At 33.9% G+C, this 26,531-nt stretch overlaps 2 protein-coding genes and 1 non-coding gene across 3 annotated transcripts; 1 reads left to right on the forward strand and 2 right to left on the reverse strand.

Annotated features, from left to right (window-relative positions):
* Positions 1-7,512: 7,512 nt before the first annotated feature.
* On the forward strand, positions 7,513-14,364 carry LOC142637066 (squamosa promoter-binding protein 1). Its single transcript, XM_075811355.1, has 2 exons — positions 7,513-8,084; positions 13,923-14,364. The coding sequence occupies exons 1-2, from the start codon at positions 7,744-7,746 to the stop codon at positions 14,038-14,040; spliced, it is 459 nt and encodes a 152-aa protein (XP_075667470.1). The 5' UTR covers positions 7,513-7,743; the 3' UTR covers positions 14,041-14,364.
* A 66-nt stretch (positions 14,365-14,430) lies between these two features.
* Positions 14,431-14,559, reverse strand: LOC142637745 (U6atac minor spliceosomal RNA). Its single transcript, XR_012844870.1, has one exon. It is a non-coding gene; the product is annotated as a U6atac minor spliceosomal RNA (small nuclear RNA).
* A 2,337-nt stretch (positions 14,560-16,896) lies between these two features.
* LOC142634140 (mitochondrial arginine transporter BAC1) lies at positions 16,897-26,376 on the reverse strand. The gene is made up of 9 exons (XM_075808418.1): positions 26,000-26,376; positions 24,118-24,207; positions 18,629-18,730; positions 18,371-18,475; positions 18,179-18,277; positions 17,921-18,109; positions 17,702-17,800; positions 17,412-17,542; positions 16,897-17,320 (listed from the first exon to the last, which is right to left on the reverse strand). Exons 1-9 carry the CDS (start codon positions 26,090-26,092, stop codon positions 17,257-17,259), a joined length of 972 nt encoding a protein of 323 aa, XP_075664533.1. The 5' UTR covers positions 26,093-26,376; the 3' UTR covers positions 16,897-17,256.
* Positions 26,377-26,531: the final 155 nt, after the last annotated feature.

Consider the following 26,531-nt stretch of genomic DNA (forward strand, 5'->3'; position numbering starts at 1 on the left):
TGTTCTTTTACTTATTTTCTTTGCTGTTTTTCATTTCTTTCTTAGTTTCTCTATTTTTCTTGAATTTTGTGTGTGTGTGTGTGTGTGGTATGTATTGTTTGACATTGTAAAAGAAATTTGATGAAGTTTCTATACAGGGAAGATTACAAAAAACATATATTGTATGCCTAACTTTGGCCAAAATGGGCTTTTGCCCTTTTCACGAAAAAAATCAGTATGTTGCTCCATTTTTCAAATTAATTAGGGAAATGCTCTTATTTTGAAACTCGATTTTCTCAAAATCGAGTCAAGCTCTATAGCGACGTTTTAAGGAGCCTATAGTGACGTTTTGAAGGACTTATAGCGGCGTTTTGTAACTCGAGCTCCATGAAGTCGGGTTATAGGTAAAAAAAAAAAAAAAAACAAAACTTGCATGTAACTTAATTTCATGGAGGTCGAGTTACAAAAAGCCGCTATAGGTCCTTAAAACATCATTATAGGCTCCTTAAAACGTTGCTATAGGGCTCAAAAAAAAATTTTGAAATTCAATTTTGAAAAAATCGAGTTTCACAAGAGGGGCATTTCCCTAATTAGTTTAGAAAATGGGGCATTTGTCCTTTTTATTTTTTGTGCAAAATGCGCATTTGCCCATTTTCACTGCCTAACTTTTTTCTTTAAGTTCTCAATTGAAATTTTAGCTTTGCTTTTAGTTTGACTAATTGAAGTAAAGTAAGTTAAAGTGAAGTACGTACATTTGAGTTTTGATCCTATATGTTAGATCTTCGGAATGTGTTAGACATATGGTCGTTAAAGAATAATGTATTGGGTTCCTATGATTTAGGATGTGGCCCCCTTGTTTTGTTTCTGTTGTACAGGCGTAGGCCTGTGTTTCCTCTTTGTAAGGAATAAAATGTTTTCTAGTTTATTAAAAAAAAAAATAGATAGGCATATATATATATATATATATATATATATATGTGTGTGTGTGTGTGTGGACAATATATTTTTTAACCAGAAAAAAAAAAAAAAAAAAAAGAAGTGAAAAAAAATGGCCCACATTCTCACTGCTTGGGCCTCAACTTGTTCATGTTGGGGACCACCGGAGATGGGTGGGCCCCCAAATGTTGTAATTCGGTTCATTTCTTCAATATCTTCCACTTATTCAACCAAAAAAAATCTAGAAATTGATAATATCATTATAATTTTCTGTTCAATCAATTCAATCCTTGTATAGGCGGTGACATGTTGAATAACTATGCCCTAGTTAATATTAGATTTTTCTAATACGTAAAAAAATAAAAAGAAGAAGAAGAAGAAGAAGTAGAAGAAGAAAAAAAACTATATTTGGAAGTTATTTTATTTTCAACGATGGCATAGACAAAATATTTTTTATTTGAGGAAAAAAATTATTAAGTGGTGTTCATATTGTCAAAGAATAATACCATGCATAACTTGAGTGTAACTCATAATAAATACATTAAACCTATACTTTCATATATAGTTGGTGATGACGTAATATATATATATATATATATATATATATATATATATATATATTTTGAGAATCAAATAAGGGTGGCTCACATGTGTTACCACAACCGATCACACCCCACAGATACATTGTCTGTGGGTACCACCAGCACAATAAACCTTGTTTGGTGGGGAATAGAACTCTGCTGAAAGTTGATACAACTTAAGTATTGCATAAAGAGCTAGAATAAAATACTTCAATACTTTCATATCTATTATAACCATGAATGTATAGATTGGATTGCGCTTAAGTGAATGTATCTATAGCTAAACCAACGGTTGAATTAACAAGTTTAAGCAACCTCCTAAGTTTTGTACGAACTCGATCGAATCAAATTCTGATATCTACCTCCACCTGTAAGGCCCATATTATCAAACATGGGGGACTGTTAAACTTATACACGATTTGAGAGTCTTGAAATAAAGAAATAACGTCAAATAATTGGATACATACATACATACATATATATATATATATATATATATATATAAACTTTAGACCGCCCAACTATTTGCTTTGGATAGTACTTCCGTCTCTCCTTAATAGGGGAGAGTGCGGATTCATAAGCCTGGTCCCCTCTAACTTTATTATAAGAAAATATAAATTCAACTTTAGATCAAAAATAAAACAAAAGTCTTGGCTTCAACCTCATTAAAGGGAAGGAATTTAAGAGAGGAGGCCTTTTCTTTCTTAATCTTCTTCCTACTGCCATAGTTTTTCAATCAATTTCAAAAAGGAATTCATTCTAAATTATATACAACTTCATGTTCAAGTTTGGAATTCATTCTAAGTCGCTATGCTCATAAGTCGCTATAAGTTATTCAATAAGTTATTCAATAAATTATTCTTGAAGAATGGGCCGGAAGGTGTTTTCACTAATTGTGTTTCTGTCATGATAGCAGAATAGAAAAACCACATTATCATTATTTAAATTTTAGCCACAAACCACGTATGTCATGCATCTTTGGATTCTGATTTTGACAATTTTGTATCATATCCTAAATAATATTTTTTGAGTCACCTTAATCTATTTAATATTACCCTTAATACGTACATGTGCTTGCTAGGGCTTGACTTTCTTTTATAGACCCTTCGCATCAAACCTAACAATCAAATATGTCATTATCATGATAATGATAATAATATGAGTGATATTGTCATTCCACCACATAGAGATCATAGAATGAAGCAATTCCACAATATCATGTTCACTTTCCTCCTTGATGGGCACATATATTCTACCTCATACATATCTATTTTTGCAATTTAAGTGGCTATTACTATATGGTTAGGACTTCAATTTGATGTCTTAAGATTTATAAACATGTGGTTGATTAGGGTCAAATCTAAATAATTATATTGAAATCGAAACTCTCTTGCAAAAGCCATTAATTAAGCTGCCTCACCCTACCGTTGGGACCATGCTACCTCATTAGTCCTTGATGTGGCCCCCAAATGTACACCATTTAGCAAAAAATTTAGCCCTAAGATAATAAGAAATTTAGTTAAATGGCCCATTATAATCTTTCAGCCAATGGGCTAGAAATATTTGGAAGCTTATAGGCCCACTCTCCAAGGTATAATGACCATGACTACAGTCCAAGAATTTGCACGAGTTAGGTGACCATTATTGGGCCAAGAAAAGTAGACAACCCATAAATTCGTGACACAATTCCAATTAAAGAGTGTGGACCAGGTTGTGCTCTTCGTGTCATAAAAAATGGGCCCCTGAATGCATTTCATAACTACAAAATTAACTCTTACGAATCAAAAACCAGGCTATTCTTCTCTCTTGTTTAGAAGACAAGACAAGCTTAGCCATCTAAGTTTGCGCCGATGCCAATAATTTTGAAACAAGTCGCAATTATAAGCCCAAAGTACCCTCACTCACCCTTTACGAAGACAAGGAAATAAGAAAGACGAAAACAACAACTAAAAAAAAAAGCAAACAAACAAAACCTACGCCTATATGCCATTGGGCAAGAAGAGAGTTAACTCAATAATGTAATTCATACTTTTGCTTGGTGATTAGAGGATAATAGTTTTATACTTTTGTCTTCTGAAGGAATGAATAAATGTAGTGAGATAACCACGAAAATAGGACGTCTAATTTAAGAATCACGTTAGTACAGTAAATAAAATTAAAGATAAGGAAAAGTACACATAAAACCCTCTTGTGGTTTTCTTCCAAAGCATAGAACCCTTAAAATTTTAAATGTAACATTTAATTCTTGTGTGATATAGTTTTATTTGTAACACCATTAATCATCCGTTAAAATAAACGATGAGTAGCTTATACGTGTGCTTTTCCTTTTATGTAACACATAATGAGTTTTGTATTACACTCGAAAACTCTAGTGATATTAAGCATTATAGAGTTAATTAATGGTTTACATATAAAATAGTAGTATATATAAAGAGGTCAATTGTTATACTCAAAACCTTAAAGGGGCTCCATGTTTTATAGGAAACTTTATCCTTTATTTTAATGGATGATATGTAATAATACTAGGAATCCTAGAAAGACCTACCTAACAAGACTTAATTCTGATTTTTAAAACGAAATTGTTGCAAAAGTGAAATTTCTCAAAAATAGTAAATTCGTAAAACATAGCCCTGATGAAAAAATTTAATCGAAAAGTAATATAGGGTAAGGCATGATTTTTGTTTCCCACACGAACTTATTTAGGTCACCAAAATTTTGCCACTTAACTCAAAGATTTTTACTAGCACTTTTTAACTTCTCAAATTTTCTTGCGTTGTAATTTATGACCATCCATCTACTTAAGGAGAACTTCAACTGCATGTCCATTCTACATCAACAAACCTTCTCATTTGATGACAAAAAATTATGGGGAAAAAAAGAAAAGTCTCATATATCACATATCTTCAGAACAAGGTCACTCCGATCGAATTGTATGGCATGCATGAGTTGTCTTTTCCTCTTTTTTTTATTTGCTTCCCATAGAATAGAGAATGCTGGAGGGTCAACCAGTTTTGCCTTCTTCGATGGTACATGCGAAAGAAATACGTAGAGACTGAATCAATGTTGGTCTGTTATGCGTTAATATCATAAAATGATAAACATATTTCTTTCCTATCAACCTTTCACAAGTTGATGTAGCAACGCCATTGATAGAGACACAATGATATTCTCTCAACTTAGAATCTATATTTTTTCATCAGTACTGGACCATCAATCAAAAGTTACTGTATACGCAAACCTTTAGGGGGGGAGGGGGGCCTCCCCCAAAATTTTAACACATGTATGCATGAATTGGCAAAGGAGAAACACTTATTTAACTCTAATTCTCAATTAAAACAAATATATATAAATCTTTTTTTTTCAAGTATATAATTTCTATGATAAACTATAAGGTTGTTTATATATATATATATGAAAAGAGTTATATGGTCCATCTAGTTAGGTGTTCTGGGAGATTAAAAGAGTTTTTTTAAAACATAAAATGTTGTTTTGCAATCATAATTTCTCATAGTTTTTTTTTTTTAAATTCAAAATACCATTTTTCAACAATTTATACAAATGCACCCATAATCTCATTAATAATAAGAAGTTGTATATCCCATTTATTTAATTTATTAAGTGGTCATCATAAAATTATAATCAACATAATTATCAACTATCTCAAGTAATCTGAGTATAAAACAAACTACTTGAGACGAAATAAACACCGGTTTTAGACTTTTAGTCCTTATGCTTTATGCCTAATTTTTGATCAAAGATAGGTTAAAAATATCAAACACTTTGTCAATATTTATATAGTTTGTCAAGTTTAATAAATTTACTTTTTGTAGTACCTATATTATTAAAATATTTTCCTAACAGCTTAAATTTTTTATAATAATTGGTAATTGAACATATACATTTTAATATTATTTTGTAGGGTTTTTTTAATATACATTTTATTCTGCTCCTCAGTTACAAATTTCTAACACTGCAACTGTGTATATGTTGTAAATTAAATTAGTTATTCTTAAAAAAAAATTCTCATTTACTAGAGGTGCATTAGGAAGGCCCTTTGCTTTTATCTTGGAATGCAATAGAATGTGACGTCATCATCAGTTGATGATTCAAGCAGTTGAATGTTAGGTCAGCACGCACTGTCATTTGCTTTTGAAACAGTAGTACATGTAACCAGAAAGGGTGGAATAATTGTTCATATTTTATTTCCATTTCCCTATTTTTTCAATTATAAAAATCTTTCCATATTTCATTTTTGTATAGATAATCATATTTTAAAGGTTCATTCTATGTCATCAGGCGGCTTTGCATTTCACAAATAAATCAATTTTTAACCTAGTTGCTGCCTCCAAGGGTGTCACATCAACAAGACAAGGTCTAAGTGCATGGCATAATAATTTTTTTTATTTTTTAATATAAGAAAGTAGCATTTAATTTATCTTTAATTAGACTATTTCACTCTTTGTTCATAAAATATTTCAAAAATTTGATAAACAATATGATAAATGAAACTTGAAAGTCTTTGAATTTCAGTATCGATTCAAGTGTCCTCAAAAGAACGCACGACATAATTTGAAGCGTAAAAAGTTACTATGACACTATTTTGCAACTTGTTTAAGGTTAATAATTGCATCTACTAGAGTAAAATGAATACATTCATGTTCAAACATGAATCTGGATAACATTGGAAACAAAACCCGCTTTGTTTCACGCTCAAGCTCAAAGGAGATGCTCTCGTACACAAAATGGGACCAATAAATGTGACAACTATGAATGAATGTAAAGTGTGGTCCAAATAGATGATGGGAGTAGTAACATGGGCAAGGGTAGTAGCCCACTTAGCTGCAAACCAGTTGGCTACCCCAAAAATGTAATGTAAAAACAAAGGAAGTGAAGGACAAAAAATAAGATCCAAGGACATGCAATAGTAGCAGACAGAGTTGTACGTAATGAGACGCGTTTAATCGGGATAGGTTGAGCTCTTGTTAAATCAACTGGACCATATATATATATATATATAAAAACCATACTCACCTTTCACCACTCATCAATAATACACTCTTATTCGATGCTGGAATCGTCATTTCGCTATCGGAAAAGGACTGTCGACAACTGGTGAAAAAAAAAAGAAAAAAGGCTCCACATGCATACTAGGAAAAAAGATTTATATTTATGTATTACAACACCTACTGTTTTTTATTGCAATAATATCGTTACCACATATTTTTATTCACATTTTGCTATAATTATTTTATACAATAAATTGTGTGATTAATTATTTATCACTATAACCTGAAACTCATTATTATTATTATTATTTAATTTCTTATCATCTATCACTCAAAACAATAATAACAAAGAGATGTGAAAGCATGTGGTACTACTGCATTAACATTTTTATTGATGATGATGACAGTAGACTTCAGAAAAACGACAGATAAGCCAATTTGTATGACAATTTGATAAGCCAATTTGTATGACAATTTGGTTGCTACATGTCTATGTGTTGGATGCAGGTTCACTTGCTGCATGATTGGATTAGACACAAGCTGGGGTACTCTAAAAGTAGATGGTCTAACTGCCACAATTAATTGCTAGAAACTTGAAAGTGCTCTAGAGTAGTTTGATGCCATAAAAATATTTTTTAAGCTCTTACTTTCCTTTCAAATAGAGGTGTACATGATGCGATTTTGCACCTGCAGCCGGCGGTGACCGCATTTAGTAGTTGGTTTTGGTCACTTCACGTGTGGTCAATTCATGTGCGATCAAAACGCCTTTTGTACACCTCTATTTTTATATAGAATTTTATCTTGTCCAACTTATCTTTTAAGTTAAACAAATCAATGAAAACATATTCTTTCCATAGGTGTTATATGTATATATATTTTTAACTTATTTATTTATGTACTGCCTTCCTATTTTTTATTTACAATTAACTAATTTTCAGCAAATAAGCAAATATTGCATCGAGTGCAGGCCTATAAAGTAAAACTATTCGTGCTACTATCGAGACCTATCAATAATGTGGTCTTGGAGGATAGAGCCAATCTAAATCTTTGCTTCTATCTTTCACTATTATTCTTATGCGACAAGGGGAAAAATAGAGGTTGTGGTCCTCACAGTCACACTTAATTCTTCTCCTTTTTTCAACTGTCTATCATCAAGGTTTTTAGTCCTCTTCCTCTTGACTGTCTGCTAGCTCTTATAGCTCCATATCTTTCTCCTTAGTTGTCTTGTTGTGTGTTTGCAAATGGAAACAAGCAAAGCTGAGGAGAAGAGGAGCTTCAAGTACAAGACGGAGGATGAGGATGAGGATGATGATGATGATGATGAATATACCAATAATGAATTAGGATCTGGAGAGGAAGAGAGAAGAAAGAGAATGATGACTCCCTCTCCCTCTACCAAGAAAGTTTCCGGTAGCGGAGGAGGAGGGTCAGCACCGCCTACTTGCCAGGCTGAGGACTGCAATGTTGATCTGACTGATGCCAAGCACTATCACCGCCGCCACAAGGTGTGTGACTTTCATGCCAAGGCTCCGGTTGTCAGCGTTGCCGGAATCCAGCAAAGGTTTTGCCAACAATGTAGCAGGTTAGAAACCCTAGTTTTTACAATATAAAAAGTTGAATTTCTCCCTCTTTCTTTATTTTGTTTTGCTATATGGTATCCTAACAAAAAGATATAATTGAAGTTGATTAATTAAGCCCTGGATATACTGTTTGTTATGGATCTTTTGGTGTGTCAAAACCAACAAGGCATATGAGCATGATGCATGTGTCTATATCAAGCAAAGTAAATTACAGCATTTGAGCATTTTTTGTAAGCCTAATACCAATTATTAATGCCACATGATGAAACTTACACTAATAAATTACATAAGAACAAGAAGTACTACTGTTTTTCCTAAACAATCACACACAATTAGTATCATTTGCTTCTATCCAACCCTAGGTCTAACTTAAAACAAAGATATCCACGCACTACACATGACTTGTAGGACTCAAAAGATAAGGATCGATGAGCTCATAGCCATGCAATTAGTACGGAAAAAAGCTTCAAAATGAACTAAGCCAAGAACCCCCACTTGTGTTCAATCATCATTTCAACTCCTAGTTCTTCTCTATTTGGTTGAAACCCGTGTAGCTTAATAATGTTCGTATCTAATAATGCCTAGTGGGCCTTCTACATATAGAATTGATTTCAAGGTCTAAAACTTTTAGCCTGCAGGCTTTCTGCCAGTGTACTATTTGAAATCCGACAAATTAGACTTATTTACACCATCATATTATTATTGTATCTGTTGGATGAATGTCTCTCAAAGTCCTATTGTATGTATTTTTCGGTTCTATAAATTTCACCTTCTTTTCTTTAAAAACTAATGTTATTTTATATGATGAAGCCAAATGTAATATTTGGTTCTGGGAGGACTCATCCTTGGAGTATATAGTAATAAAGTCACACAAATTAGGATCATCCTAACAAAGGATTTGAGAGTATTTCAATTGGTTTCAAGAATTAGGGTGGAGTAGAACTCATCTCTCAATTTTATAGGCCAAGTACTATACTTACTCTTAAGTCTTAACCCCATAAGCAGATGTTTAACCCATCATCACTAAGGTGGGTCTAGAGGATAGGATATGAGAACGGGAAGATTTTAGTTATCCATCGTTACCCAATCCAAAGATCAACTCCATCAGCTTTCATAGCTCATATACTTAGAGAAGGATTAGAGATGGAGTTTCTCTTAATTGTACAAGAAATTTAAATAGTACAATAAATATCAAAATATGATATCATTCAAGATTAGCAGAAAAGAAGTTTGGCCAGCTTTGAAACTCACATACAGCCTCGTAGGTTAGCATACACAAGCTCGTACCTTGTGCATGTGAGGTTCTCTTCTCTAGAAAAAAGCTTTTAGCAAATGAGGGGGGCAATGGTGAAGACAAGGCTATACAAAGTTATAGATGTCATCACCCCCCTCGGGTTGATGACATCTATAACTTTGTACCCTCCTTATTTGATTAATTGAGTTTCATTTTTGATCAAGGCAAAGTTCCATAAAGACTTTCACCTTCTTTAAAATAGAACTTACAAAGAACAAGCATTGTTTTCTAAAAAGCCAATTCGTTTGAGATCCCGTAGATCAACTTTTTAATTCTCGAATACTCAACTTTTTACAAGAAAAACATAAACTTTTATAAAATTTCTCACCTATATAATACTTCATATCATCATTATATATAATCAGACTTATAAAACCTACACATTCAAAGATATCAAGAAATGGAAAAATTACCTAACAAGAAATATGCGTGATTCGCAAGTTATGCACAACCAACATATCAAGTATAAAAACAAATAATGTCTAGAACAGAATGGAACTTTAGAAGTTGTACCTAAGCAAATAAGGCAAATAAACTGAAAAATAAACCAAGTTAGTAATGACTACCATCATATAAACTTAAACACAAATATAACCATCAAATTCAAATATATCAAACAAAGAGAGAGAAACCTTACCACCAACAAGTATGTGCCTTTCACAAATCACAAGTGGTGCACAATCCACATATTTGAATAGACCTTTTGTCAATAGTACAAGTATAAGACTAATTTGAATCTAGAATAAGAAATAAGGTTTTAAAAATTTATACTGAACCAAAAAAGGGAGAAAATGTCCTAATACCTACTCAACTTTGGAGTAGTTGCACTAAAACCTCTAAACTTTTATTTTAGCAAAGTACATAAACTTTGATACTGTAGCAATAAGACCCCTTTTACATTTTTCCCCCCACCAATTTAACCACTTTTTGCACAAATAATTTTTTTTTAAATTAAAATGAAGAAGTCTTTTGCAATAACATAGAAGTTTAAGGGTCTATTTGTTACAATACCAAAGTTGATGTACTCTATTTGTTAGAATAATAAAGTTTATGTACTAAATTGGCTAAAATAAAAGTTTAAGGGGTATAAAAGCAAGTCTCTAAAATTCAGGGGATTTTGAGACATTTTACTCCCAAAAAAAAAAAAAGCAAATAAACTAGAATATAAAAACTAATCGAGTTTGTAATGACTAGCATCATATAATCTAAATTAAGCAAAAATATGACCAACCAATTCAAAGATGTCAAAGAAAGTGAGAGAAATTTTACCAACAACAAACAACTTATGTTAAATTCGTGAACCGTGGTTTTATTTTTCTTATCTCAGTTAGTAGCAACTTTATCACTTTTAATGACACGAGTAAGGTAGTTGTTATCAAACAAGTTGTCAATCTCGAGAAATTATTTACTCCTATGGAGCCTTTTGCAAGTTACATACAATCCACATATCTAAATAAGTCTTATGTCAACAATGCAAGTATATAAGACTCACAAATATCTTAATATCTAATTCAACTAGGCATAACTCCCTACGAAAGTAAGATCTTAGATCAAGAACCCTAGACCACAATTAACTAGAACCCAAAGACGCAATAGAAACACAAAAGGGACTTAACAACGTAGTAGTAGTAGTAGTAGTAGTAGTAGTAAATAAATAAAGGAGGTGAAAGTTTTTCTTGAGAAAATGACAATACAATTTTAGAGAAACAGAATAGAGAGTTTGAAAAATTGTCTTTATCTCTCTACTTAGAAGTGAAGAAACTTAAAAGCCCTAGGCCTTCTTATATAGAGGAGCTTCTAGGGTTTTTACTAGGTGTTCGGCTAGGGCAGTCCCTAAAAGCTCTTTTTGAATTTGAATCTTGAAATTCTTGATTTGAGATCAAACTTGGTAAACAACAGAGGTTAAACCATGCATTTGTCACATCCATAATATTAATAACTTATATTACATTTTCACATCTATAATTTTTTAATTCATTGTTGCAAAATTAAGGTGAATATGAGTATATTGATCAATGTTCATGCAAGGAGTATTTTGGCCTTAAAACGGATGTAGTGTGTATATTTTCTCCAATGTCAATGGAAAGTTGGTTCCTCTTATGTGTCAAGTGCAAAAGGTTTTTTTTCTTATCTGAAATGATTGTTGGTATATACTTTTCTTACAAAATAATTTTACAAAATCTTCATAGAGAATTATGCGAGAGTTATTTCAGATACTTTTCTTACAAAGTCATCTTGCAAAATTTTCATAGTGACTTATGTAAGAGTTGTCTTATCAAAACACATGTCACTTACAATCTGAGTCCCATCCCAATGCATTTGGTTTGTAAAGTGTCATTCCATAAAAAATAAAAATAAAAATTAAATAATCTATTTTTTCATGTAACATTGCTATGAAATTTAAATATTTCCTGTTTAATTGTTAATTTTTTAATGTCAAGAGTCTTATAACTTAATAAACCTTTTAGTGTAAAGACATTTAATGCCCCCCCACCCCTATTGCAACTGTTTATAAAAAAAAATTAAAATTATAAATTAAAGAACAAAATGAATAATTTTTTTACTATAACTTTCTATTGATTAATCTTGTATAGTCTTCCTCTATTCCAAATTTAAGTGTATAAATGTGTTCTCTCATACTTTCATGTGTTTCTTTTTTGTTAACCTAAAATATTTTTCAAAAGATATTTTTGCATTCAATTTTATTATGAACACAAAATTTTCACAATTCCTTAAAGTAATTTATTACTAGACTTATTCTTTTACATTTGTAGGGTTTGGTACACTTTTTAATCTTTGTAAATAGAAAATACTTTCCAAAATCTAACACAGAATTATCCACACACAAAAAGGTGTAAAATGTTTTGTGCATAGTGTTTAATTAGTATAGCATAAAATCTTTGTCATAAAAATTATTTTCTACACTACACGATTTCCTTTTTGATGGAACAAAACTCACTTCCCCTAGATTGTGTAATAATTAGAGCTGTTGAACCATACACTAGTAAATTAAGAGAAATTATTGTGAACTCTCAGAGTACCATAAATGCGTACACTCTCCTATCATATGAATAGTGGGTCTCACTAATTAAATTCATGGCCCACTAATTAAATTCATGGCGAGACCCACTATTCATGTGAGAGGAAGAAGTACGCATTTATGGTACTCTTGGGAGTAGCTAATAATTTTCCATAAATTGATGAGTAAGATTGAAAGTTTTTAACTCACTTTTAATGCAAATATTGAATTAGAATTTTTTTTTTTTCTCAAAAAAAGGCTCTCTTTTTATCTGTCAAACACAAACACACACACACACACACAAAGTTTCATGTGCCAACTCTAAACACAAACACACACACACACACACACAAAGTTTCATGTGCCAACTCTTATTGTGTGTGATCACTAGGGAAAATCTACCATGCATTTCTTGTAGATCTAATTATCTCATTGGACCGAACAACAACAAATATTTTTTTAAATCAATTTTAGAAATATAACTAACTAAACACGTTTTTACAAGAAAAAATTTTAGGTTGAAACAAAGGAAGCACGATATATAATGAATCTTTGGTTTTGGTTTTCCTGATGTCTGAGTAAATCTTGTACCCTCTTTCTTATCAATATGGACAGATCTTCCCTCCTTACTTACTTGCCAAATGATAGAATAAATCTCCATTCTCAGCTTTTGATAGGATTGAATAAGTCTACTCCCTTATTTCAAATAGGATTGAATAAATCTACTTCTCCAGTTTTCTAAATGATAGAATAGTTTTGCATAATGAACTTTGGAATAGGGATGAAGAAATCTTCTTGCTACGATTCATATAGGAGTGAACAATTCTTCCCATAACACTATTCAGGTACTAAAAACGTATCTTCTGTCAATGTTGATAATTGTCTTATGAATTAAGTCTTGTTAGTTTGCCTTCTCAACTTCTGTACTTTGTAAGCAAGAGTCCCATTCGAAGTCCATGACTCCTACAATAAGAGAGTGCTTTCAAATGCTAAGAGAATAGGACGGCCATCAGACCATGTTGATGTAATCCCTGTGAATTTTAAGATGACCAGGACATGAATTGTTCTTATAGTACCTTGAGTGATATGCTTGCACATGCTATTTGATGTGATTTAATAGTACATTACTTGAAAGTAGTACTTTTTCTTATTTACTAGAACATATAAGAGCATTATAAGTTAACTCAACTGACATAGTATTTTCAACATAGAAGTCTAGAGTTTAAATCTCACATCTTTGTTTGTAATTATCGAATTATCAAGAAACAAAAAAGCGTAGACAGGCCGTTAGACATCCTACTTTCTCTAGCTAGGTTTGCTTCTCAGTTTTTTTTTTTTTTCCATGAAGTTAGTGTTAAACTGTTACTCATTACTAAAGGGAAACAAAGAAATTAACCAATAAAATAAATAAATGAATAAAGTAAAATTTAGAAGAAGTACCTAATAAGGAAGAAAAAGAAAATGGACTATGTTCGTTTTCCTCAATTTCTTTCTTCACGAGCATTTCTTTGAAATGGTGCTTTACAGGTTCCATCAGCTAACAGAGTTTGATGAATCTAAAAGGAGTTGTCGTAGACGTCTAGCTGGACATAATGAGAGGCGACGGAAAAGCTCATCTGAATTTCATAGAGAAGGCTCGCATTGATAAGGATTAGTAATTGGAGGAAGACTAACAAAGTGGGAGAATTTAGATTTCTCCCTTAAAATTCCTTCCAATCATTTTAAGATCTATCGGTCCAAAAAAAAAATCTATGTGGATGCTCTCTCTCTTCTGTCAATCCTTAATTGGCTTTTCATTATGCACTATTGCTCTTTAATTTATCTAAAACCATTTAAATAATTATGCCTAAAAGCATTTTGGCGTGTACCATCCAATTGTGGCTAAGTGGTATTTGACTGGTTGTTATATATATATGTAAAAGTCTACATTGCTCATATATATGGACTCTCCTTTAATGTTTTTCCCCTAGAGTTGTTCCATTTTAAATGAATTTCTTGTCACAAAATGATCACTCACCACTTGTGATCCACCTGCTTGATTTGAAAGTTTTCCCTCAAGAGCTGGGAAGCCTTAACTGGTCATGTGTAAGTAACAAGTAGAGTCTGATGGCTGATCCAGTCCCTTTTAGGTTAAATGCTTGTCACCTCTCCTTTCTACAAACACATCCAAAATGTGCTAATAGAGCTGTGTTTTTCTTCCTAAGGTAGATTGTTGGACACTAATGTGATTCCCTAAATTTATCCCAAAACATGGTTTTATAATTATAACCCATTGAGCTATTCACAATTACTTGTCTTCAAAGAACAAACAGCTGTAACAAGGATATAATTAATGTGATTTGGTTTACCCTTTTTTGAAAGAGACACGTGAGTATAGAAATCATCTCATTTGTTTGATAGAAATTAAAGGGTCCCATGACCATAAACTGATATGGGATCCCAAATCCCTAGCTTGTTTATGTAGAGCAGATCTAATTATTTTATAATTAAAAATTAATTCTTGTATGTAATACAAATTGTATTTTGGTTGTTGTCTTCAATCGAATTTTAGAAAGGTTGTGAAGATTTTTCTCTACATCTAGAAAACCAACCGATTAGAATACCAAACTAAAATTAAGCTGTTAATCGTTTTAAAGGGAATAGTTTTTCTGTCATTATTCTAAAGTGAGCATGGATGGCATATCTCTATCATGTGTGCCTAGAAACAAATTGTAGATGGCATAGAATTCATTTTGAGATAGGTTTTTGGATTGATGAAAACTAAATTATTTAACTTTGTAACTCTTTTCATTACCCAAAAACTCAAAAAACATGGGGCCCATTGAAAACTTGATTTTTTAGATGAGTTTTTGAGTTAAGTCTTCATATATAACTCAAAACTCAATATTTTGAGTTTGAGTTACTCAAACAAAAACAAATTTTGGATGTTTCTAAATTTTAAGGTAAGAGTGTCAATGACATTTTGGTAAATAAATGAAACTTAATAGAATCCGTGTAAGTGTCTTGTCACTTCATTGGAGTGTGTGACCGCTGCTCCCATCTCTTTACTTTTTTTTTTGTTTTTTTTTTTTTTGTTAATAAGTTTCTCTTTACCCTTTCACACTACGAATTCACTCTACACTCATAGTACATGGGCTCCACCACATTATGTACAAATTTGAGTTTGAGACATGAGATATGCACCCAAGATATGAAACCAAACAAATATTTTTTGGAGTGAAGGAAAAAGTAGAGTTAAAGATATGAAATTGAATTTAAGTTATGAGATATGAGATATGGGATATGAGTTTTGAGTGATGTTTAAACCAAACACTTTTTAGTTTCTTGTGGAAGTGTTTAGGGAACTCCGGATAGAAAGCTTGCTAATATTGGAATATTCTTTTTTAGATTTTTTATTCATTTATTTTTATGTTTAATATTGTGTTGAACTTGTTTTGTGTGCTTTGCAAATAAAGGTTTTGATTGGTGTTTTAACTAAAAAGGGTTAAATGCAAATATGCCCCATGTGGTATTGATCATTATCAAACACACCCATTGCGATACAAAACCCTTGTGGAGTTGTGGTATATAAAATTATGCATTAAACCCTTTTGTTAGACTTCCTTCTGTTATATTTGAACTGAAATTGACTACATGTCCATCATGTGACCCAAAACATATGCATAATAGTTGTTTCCCACCTAGACTGAAACACATGCAGCATGTGTGTCGTCCTTAACGTTGAGGTGAAAAAAAAAATAGAAAGTGACTTGCCATCTATAAAAAAGCAATCACAATATGTAATGTGCCAAAATTTTATTGGACTTCATGACAGTTTTATAAACGAAAATGCCAATTTAACTAGTACGCCAAAAGTTCAAGGACTAATATGATAAAAGGTAAAGTTTAAAGATAAAACTGACAGTTCACTCATACTTCAATAGTATAATTTGGATTTTTGCCTTAGGTTTTTTTCTATGCTTCAAGATGCATGGATATGCCACTCAACTAATAATCTTCTGACATTAGATAGTAATGGCAGGCAACCAATTCATAATTTAATTCCTATTATAAAAAATAGGGATGGATTCAAATAACTTAAAAGCTACAAGTTTGCCATTCAAAATAATAATAATAATAGTCACAAGGAAATTTTATCATATGAACGGACAGAAATATATTTGCTAATCATAAATATGGGCCCTCAACAAGAAGGGAGCAAGCAACTTTTTTGCTTGGAAGTATGGGCATGGATATGATTACAGTCCAATATTGCACCAGCAATTTTTAAAAAATTATAACATGAAACAGCTAATATGATATCATTATGACACAGCTGCAACACAGGCACGGCAACCTAAAATAAATTAAGTTTTGGTGCTTCTAGCTTTTTTGCAACCACCAGGTTATTTGTTCAAAATATAATGGATAATCAGTCTAATCCAGAAACCACTCCATCCAAGAGCACAAGAAACTGGCTAGCTGCAACCTATATTTTGCTGCATTATTTGGAAATTTTCAATTTGAGAGGTCATCACACTCGTAAATAAAATAACACTTTTATTTTCTTAGTACAGATTGTCCAGCACTTCCAAAAAAGATAACCCACCAATCAGGAGTACAAGTTACAATCACTCTCATGAATGTTTTTTTCAATGACCAAGTTCACCTAACTCAAACTGAACATGCTTGAGCCACATCTTCAACCAGTCTAATGGTATATCTCGCAATCCATCCTACATCCTTAAAAGAAAAAAGACCAAGCAAAAGAGGCCCTGACAAGAAAAAAAGCAGTAATTCCAAACAGATCCCATTTGTCAGTTCAACCACCCAAAGAATCGACTAAAAAATCAAATGATGCTGAAGCTCCCTTTCAAAAAAATCAAGTGAAACTTTTATATCCAATATCATCAGTCCCAGGGTCAAGCCTCTCAGGAATTTTGGATCTGAAATGTTGCCAAGCAGCCATGAGTGGATGTGTTATAGGAATAGGAAGAGAATTAAAACATTTGGTATTGAACATATCATCATCCTCACTCATGCTTGATCCCTAAAAGTTTCATTGCTAGCTCCCAGGTAACAATTGCTGCTGCATTGGCCGGAAATGCCCGAACTATGGTGGGACCCAAACCTGTATAGCATCCTTTAAGTCCAGCCCTCCTGTAAATCTACAACAGAAGACCCATTCAGCTTCCCTCTCTTCTAAGAACCCAAAAAAGGAACAAGAAAATGCTTTTCCATCTTTTCTTCCATTTCGTAAATAGATATAATAGAAGAAAGCCGCCATTAATGACAGTCATGAAATGGAGGAAATCAAGATGACTTACCAAGCTCAAGATTTGAAACGGATTTCTTGAAGAGCTTTTATCTGGGGAGGTCTGTACTATGGTTTTTGCCACATCAAGAGGCAAAACAGCAGACCAAAACTAAAAGAATGGCAGGAAATTTTTTTTACAATATGATGGGTATTTAGTGGAATCAGAGACTGAAATATGTGAAACGTAACACTTTAATAAGAAACATGCTGAAGTTGTCAAGAGGCTTACAGCTACACCACCAAGGCCTCCACTCAAAATCCCAATTCCCCCGTCAATCAAGTGGCTGTTTTCAGATGAAGCAGCTTTTAGTTGTGAATGCATGTAATAACGAACATACTCATAAACACTAAAAAAGACTGCATTGCCACTAGATTCTCTTAGCAATGTTGTAAAACCTCCACGAAAAATGCCTGTAACCTGAAAGGTGTTATGTCAGATTAAAAACAAAACATTCATAATGATGCTAAATGCAGATGATTTTCTCACCCCTTCAGTTTTCACAGTTTTAAGGGCACAATCAAGGGGACCACTGTATCTACTTGACTTTGGAACCAAAGAGTCAGCACCTTGAACTTGCATCCTACACTGAAAAGCTCATTGTTACAAGGTACCATCAGAAGCAACAGAGCAAATATGGAAAACAATCTTGCAACAAACAAACCCTCCCATTCACTCTACCTTCACCAGCTCTGATGGACATAACACAAAACTGATGAGAGCTCCCCCAAAAGCTGCAGAAGGAATAATCACTTGGGGCTGTGGGCAACTACTTTGTACACCTCCCTTCATGATAAGAGAAAAAATGTAAAATTTAAAAATTGTTCAGTAATTATATAACAGATGCAAGACAGTTCAGAAGAACTATATCCACAAAATCAGTTAATAGTGACTATTACAAAAACAATATAATTTTAGCCGACTAAATTAAAGACAAACCTGCAGTGACTGCTTTGTTTGGGAATAAACACCAAAAAGAAGAGAACTCTCAAAAGCCACCCCAACAAAAGATGGTGTTGCCCCTCTATAAAGTCCTCTAATCTGTCAGACACAAATTTCACTTAGTTTCTCAAGTAGGAAAAAAAATGTGGAAAATTCAAATCATAAAACCACCCCCCCCCCCCCCTTCCCCACCCCCACTTTTCTCCTTCTCTAAATAAAGGCAGGGGAAGGGGGCAAAGACGTCCTACATTGTCATTTCAGAACAATTTACAAGTTGGCGACAGCACGATGCCTAAAATGTTGGGTTTTATGCATTATAATAGGCAAAATTGCTATATAAACTGGACAGGAAAGAGAATTTTGTGTGATGTAGATCACATTTCAGACCATACAACATAACCAGTCCACTAATTTGTTCTTGATGTTACTATCATAACCAACTACAGATAATTGTTTAAAGACTTGGATATTGATTCATAATATAGAGAGAGGTTGCAGATGCTTAAATGCAAGTGACTTCACTCTCAACTATCTTAATGTTAGTATTGAGTTGATAATTTATAGACTAGATGAGTACTCAACTTCCAGATTTCCCGACATAATGCAAGAGGTCACATTACACAAATGTCCCTAGCTGCCCAAAGGCTTTGATGCAAATTCTTATGATGTTCAACCAGCCAGTTAGACCCAAACTACTAGTTGAACTTTAGAAGGTGGCAGGTTACAGCTAGAATAGGTGAAACCTGACCAACTATGCAGACGGAAAAAATTAAAAACTTTTAGGGAGACGAGGGCAGAGGGGGGTGGACAATGAGTACTCAAAAGTAAATCTGTGAAATATCCTTATATAATTTGGTTTTATATATAAGTTTGAATATCACAAAGCAAAAATAAGGTTAAATATTTATATAAACACAATGGCATTCAAGATAATAAGGTCCTTTATGCAATGGAAACTTAAGATTGAATTAACCTTCTTTTTGGACTCTAATTGATGGATCACCAAAGAAATCACCTCACATTCATCAACCTAAATTACACATATGATAATAACCAAGGCTAATTTTGTCTAGGCAAGGACCATTATTGTCATGATAACAAGGTCCACAAATTTTCAAATCTAAAAGCCTTCTGCCTCTTCTAATACCCACTCCATGCAAAATAATAGGGGAATGATCAAACAATAACATAGACGATAAACATTACTAAAATGCTCCTCCCAATCCAAAGAGACCAGAAATCTGTCCAGGCAAGATAACGAAGAGGCCCCTGTTTTATTTTAGCTAAGAAGCTTAAATTGCTAAAGCAAGATCTATTTAAGTGGAATAAGGAGGCAAAAGATCTATTTAAGCAAGATCTGGTTTTAACTTGTTTTCAAGCTTTTACTAGTTTGAAGGTGAATGTGGGGAAAAGTGAAATTGTCCCTATTGGGGAGGTGCGTAACATTCAATCTTTGGCCAATATTCTTCAATGTAGGGTGGGCAGTTTGCCTATGACTTACTTGGGTATGCCATTGGGATTTTCGTATAAAACAGCATCTATTTGGAATCCGATCCTTGAGAGGATGGAAAAGAAGCTCTCAAGCTAGAAGCGGCTTTATTTGTCAAAGGGTGGTAGACTCACCTTGCTGAAAAGTACCCTTTCAAGCCTTCCAACTTATTACCTTTCCCTTTTTACTATCCCTAAAGCTGTGGCGACTAGATTAGAACGTATTCAGAGGAACTTCTTATGGGGTTCATAAGTTGAGTGTTTCAAATATCCTTTGGTGGCTTGGGAAAAAGTTTGCTTACCACGTGAGTTTGGTGGTTTGGGAATTCAGAATTTGGTGTCTCTTAATTTGGCCTTATTAGGGAAATGGCTTTGGAGGTATGGCCATGAAACCACTCATATGTGGCGAAGGGTCATTGCCATGAAATATGGGGAGGAAAAAGGGGGTTGGTGCACTAAAGCTTGTTGTAGGGCTCATGGTTGTGGATTATGGCAGAGTATTAGTGAAGGGCGGGAAACTTTCGCAAAGCATGTCTCTTTTGTGGTGGGGGATAGTTCTCGTATCCTTTTGTGGCATAATAAGTGGACTGGAGATGTTCCTCTTAAATTTCTTTATCCTCAGCTTTTTCTGTGTTCAGCCAATAAGGAGGCCTTTATTTTGGATGTGTTAAGCCCTCCTATGGGTGATAATGGCAGAGTGTGGAGTTTTAAGATTTTATAGGAAATTCAATGATTTGGAGTTAGCGGCTTCCTACTCCCTTCTTCATTTCATCCAAACCCGAACTCCTAGGGGTGGAGGGTGTGACAGGCTTAGTTGGGATCTTAATGGAAGTGGGAAGTTTGATACTCAGTCTTTTTATCATAAGATTCGAAATGCAGCTCCTTCCACTTTTCCTTGGAAGGGCATTTGGAAAGTTAAATTTCCTAAAAGGGTGGCTTTTTTTCATATGGACAGCAGCTCATGGTCAGATTCTAACCTTGGATAATCTTATGCTTCGTGGTTGTCCTTTGGCGAATCGTTGTTGTATGTGCTGTTGTAATGCAGAATCTGTGAATCACCTGTTACTTTTTTGTCCGATAGCTCATTCTTTGTGGATGTATATGCTTCGGTTATTTGGGATTGATTGGGTCATACCAGGTTCAGTTGTGGACTTATTATTTAGTTGGTATCATTGGCTTGGGAAGCATAGTTCTGATATTTGGACTTTGGTCTCAGGCTGTTTAATGTGGACTATTTGGTCTGAATGAAATTGGCGGTCTTTTGAGGATGAGAGAAAAACTGTGGTTCAGTTATTAGAGTCTTGCCAGCGGACCCTCTTTGACTGGTCTCGTTGTTGGGGTTTCTTGGATTGTTCTACCCTTATGGATTTTCTTTCGTCTATAAGAATAGATTAGGGGCTGTTTAAGTCTTTTTGTTTCCTTTTTCCTCTATTCACTACTGTGAACTCTTTGTATTTTTCTTACTTTTCTCTTATTAATAATATTCTACTTATCAAAAAAAAGAATAAGGAGGTGTTTGGTGGGATGAAGTAAAGGAAAAAATTCTTCGTGGAAGTTATTAGTAGATCAGTCATATGGAGGAGGACAAACTGCTATCAACAAAGGAGAGAAGTGTTAGAGATTCTGCTACAATAACTCTAAAGACACAAAGATTTTCAAAAATATTTCACATTTACCAAGGTGGCAAGTTGTTAATGGTAAATGATAAAGTCATGTTAGTGGTAGGCCCGAATGAGAACCAATAAAAACCTACCAATTCAACTATTGTAAAAATTGTTGTGTATGTAGTATTACTCATTCTTCTAAGGCGGAGCTAGAAAAAGTCATTCTGATGGAAGAAATTAGTTAGAAACAAAAAATCACGAGCAATTGGATAAAGGAAGGTGACCACAATACTAAAGTTTTTCATCAGTTGCCAATTCACATAGACAATACAATCATGTTGATCAGTTTCAAGTGGAGGGGAATATAACTGATGATCAGGGGTGGCTTAGGGTAAAAATAGTAGAGTACTATAATGGGCTATACACAAAGTCGACTACTTGGAGGCCACAATTGGATGGCTCACCTTTTAGTGCTCTAGATCTAGCATCAGCTACTCAATTAGAGCAACCTCTAAAAGAAATTTCGATTTTCCAGGACCTTACAAGTCTGAATGGGGACAAGGCACTACGTCCGAACGGCTATAAAATGGCTTTTTTCCAAGCACGCTGGAGTGTGGTGAAGGATGAAATTTTATCTTTTTTTCAAATACTTCCAAGCAAGTGGTGGTTTGAAGAAAAGTCTGCATGCTACATTTATAGACCTTATTCCTACCAAAAAAAAAAGTAGGGCCATGGATGTCAAGGATTTTAGACCCATCAGTCTCATCGGAAGTGTGTACAAAATTCTAGCTAAGGTCCTTGCAAACAGTTTGAAGAATGTAATGGGAGAGTTGATATCATGGGAGAATTTTGCAAACAGTTCAAAATATTTGGGTTTGCCTCTAAGAGCTCAATTCAAAGCAATACCTATTTGAGATGGCATTCTTGAATGAATGGAGAAGCGGCTAGCATGATGTAAAAAGATTTATCTCTCTAAAGGGGGAAGGCTTACTCTAATTAAAAGTACATTTTCAAATCTCACTACATACTGCATGTTCTTATTCCCTCTTCTAGTTAGCATGGTTACTGTATGGAGCAAATTTTAGAGGGATTTCTTATGAGGTGGTTTCGCAGGTGAGTTTAAATTCCGCCTTGTGAATTGGGACTCGTGATGTTATCATTTCAGGACAGGGGTTTGGGGATTAGACGTTTCATGGTTTTCAATCAAGCCTTGTTAGGGAAATGGCTTTGGTGTTTTGGATTGGAGACAGATTTTCTATGCCGTAGGGGAATTCCCACTAAGTATGGGCTTTCACAGGATGGTTGGTGCACAGCTCCTGTGGGAGGAACCTATGGTGTGAATCTTTGGAAACATATAAGGGATGGGCCACGTTTACAAATTTTGTAAACTATGAGGTAGGAACAGGGATAGTTTTTGGCATATGATTGTTGATGGCTGATGAGTTTTTTAGGGATTGCTATCCGAAAATTTTTCAAATTACTAGAGATAAAAAGGCAAAGGTGGCTGATTATTTGACGATGTCAGGCGGTATCCTTCATTGATACCCAATTTTTATTTGAGCTATATATGATTGGGAATTAGAATCTTTGGATTCATTTTTGGATGATTTGTACTCCAACATCAGGAGGATTGGATGACTTGGAGTTTGTTTAAGGCTCAGAAATTTGAAGTTGGCACTTATGACCATGCTTTGCAAATAAGTGGGGATTCCTCCTTCCCCTAGCAAGCTATTTGGAGAGCAAAAATTCAGCCCCAGGTTGGTTTCTTTATGTGGGTAATAGTGAAAGGCAAGCTCATAACAGCAGATAATTTAATGTGTGGGGAATTGTAAATCCTGATTGGTGTGCCATGTGTAAGTAGGATGGGGAGACAATCAATCAATTATTTCTACATTGTTGGGAGGCTAGAGAGCTATGGAGTTTTATGTGGTGTCTTCTGAGTGGGAATTGGGTGGTGCCACCCGGATTTACTGCTATGTTGGGCTGGGCTTCCAGTTAAGAAGGATAGGTTGGCAATTGGGAGTGCAAATCCATCTTATTTGATATGAACTGTTTGGAGAGAAAGGAATTCTCATGTTTTTGAAAATAAAGATTCTTCCATAGCCCAGCTTAAATCACACTTAATGGACAACTAATATGCATGGAACCAGGCTCTCTCTCCTTCCCCGGACTGTGGTTCTGATATGCAGTCTTTTCTAGATAGCATGTTTCTCTATTGACTCTTTTTTCTTTATTTTTGTCTCTGTTTGAGTGCTCCATAGTATACTCCCTGTGTACTGAAGCCTCATCCCCCCCCCCCCCCCCCCCATTTAATGAAATTATACTGCAATAAAGGTAAAGAAAATAAAAGAGATAATCTTGTCTCTCAAAAATGAAAAAATTCAAGAACCATACTCCTTCAGTCTTCAGTACTCTTGTAGTGCAATGCCAACCACTCCTGTATGTAACCCCATGTGCTTCAGTATTGTGCTTTTGCAGCTTCACCTAATACGTGAATTACACAAACAAGTGAAGCTTAAGAACGCAATGTTATTGGAACCAAAAAAAAAAAAAAAACCTATACAAACAGATAATGTAAGTTCAATCATTTTCGAGTCCCAAATGATCATCTTTCAAGAAAGGCCCAGAATGTGCTGATTTCATCAATAATCATATAAAGGGAAACTTTTACTTTATCAAAAGAGTGAAACCTGACTGTGGTAAAATTGTCCAAAAGACAGCTGAAACAAAATGTAGATCACAAGAATGCTGCTATATGATATTCCACTTGACCAATATTTCATAAGAAGAAAAGTATTTCTGGATACCATTATGTTGTTGAGCAGGAAAATATTTACTGATTCCAATGCATTGTGGTGAAGAAAGGATGCCCTAATTAATAGTTTGCATGACAATGAAGAAATTTTGTATTTATACTACTTTACAATCACATTACACACCTTATACATGCATTCAAACTCTTTATATTTGCGGTCCATTTGAGTAGTACCCCTAATTATCACACTTATCCAAAAATTAAAAAGGTAGTACCTCTAGTTTTTGCAAGTTCCTATGCAGGATGAAAATTCCCTTTGACGTGGGAAGCAAAGCACTGCCAAAGCTCTTAAAATAAAGCTACAGGAAGCTCAATTCTTGACACTTAATAGAATACAAAATCCATACATAGACTTCCTCTCTCTTGTCTTATTAATTACAAAACTTAATGTGACACCCCAGATTGGATGAATTATATAAGAGTGTTGTGCAGGCATGTGCTAAGCCCCACAAGGAGCTCTAATCATAACTTGTCTAGCCCTTTTGGGGCATTGCGGAAATGTAGCTAGGACTTGCTTGGGTGACAGCACTCTGAATTCTGCAGTATTCATATTTTCCAACTTTCATGGAAACTAACAACTATGTTTCCAACAATTCAAAGCAATACATGAAATTGCCTAATATCGGTAGAATAAACATAATCAGAATTACTGTCATAGCATATCATATATTGGTAAAACTGCAATCCATGTCATTTCTATATTCTAGAGAGGATTCCTTGTTCATGAAGATTCATTGTCAACTTTTGCTTCTTCCAATTTTTAAACAGCTCATTTTTAACAATACATTAAGCAAAAATAATAAAACTGATACCAACCTAACTCCCACTTCTATAGGCATGGTTCACCTGAATTCCATTTAATTAATCGTAAACAAAATAAAACAAGGATAAAGAAACAAGATTTTCAAACTGATCCTTTTTAACATATGCAATTAAAAAGATAAATAATTCAAACTTTTGGGGAGAGAACAACTTTGGGGTACTCCAATTGAGTAGTTAATATAACGTATAGGTATACCACTTAACCCAAAAGCTTGCGTCTATGCGTTTGAGCAAAACTATAGTTATATTAACCATCCACTCTTGTCAATACTATTCAATGTGGAACTTCACTCATAAGTGCATACCCAACACAAAACAAACTAATACCAGCCCGAATCCAATCTGTAGGTAAGGTTAACTTGCACTAACTAAATTTCCATTTAATTAATTGTAAAAATAAAAATAAAAAGACAAAGACAAAGAAACAAGATTTTCCCAAATTAAAATCATGGGCTCAAACTCCTCACAATTCGACTTCTTCAACAGAAAAGTCAGACACCCAGAAAAGAAAAATGCATTAAAATTGAATATTAAAAATTAAAAAAAAAAAAAAAGAAAAAGGTAGGAACTTTAAATGTGAAACGTGGGATTGAACAGATACATCATACATGTGCTTACAATTTGTATAATAAGAGTTACCTTAACTGTGTCGAAAGGATGACCCGTAATGACAGTGGCCACACCGGCGACTAAGCCTGCCACATATTCCTTGTAACTGGAACTCGCAGCCATCTCTATCTCTCTCTCTCTCTCTCTCTCTCTCTCTCAAAACTTTCAGTTACTAATAATCACTTGGGACTGACTGGGACTATTATATGGAATTCCATGTCACAATGTCTCTTTCTCTCCGCCTCTGCTACTATGTTTTTTATTACGTGGGTTTTTAGGGGTTCGTCTGATATTCTTAGAAGAATTATGGGTTATTGCCTAATTTGATTTATTTCAGGTGGTTTTACCAACTTCATTAAGCTTAGGTTCTCTCAAACAGTTTTATAAGCTTTAGTTTCAAAAAAAAAAAAAGTAAACTCTTTTTGCAAATTTCTAGCACTGAGTTTTTACTTTTTATGGGCTGTTAAAGAATTAAAAAAGTAATCCTGAGTATAAGTTATAACATCTCTCTCTCTCTCTCTACTCCTGGTATTTGGGACTATTATGGAAGTCCATGTCACAA

Source organism: Castanea sativa, chromosome 5 (genome assembly GCF_040712315.1).
Source record: "Castanea sativa cultivar Marrone di Chiusa Pesio chromosome 5, ASM4071231v1".
Taxonomy (NCBI): domain Eukaryota; kingdom Viridiplantae; phylum Streptophyta; class Magnoliopsida; order Fagales; family Fagaceae; genus Castanea; species Castanea sativa.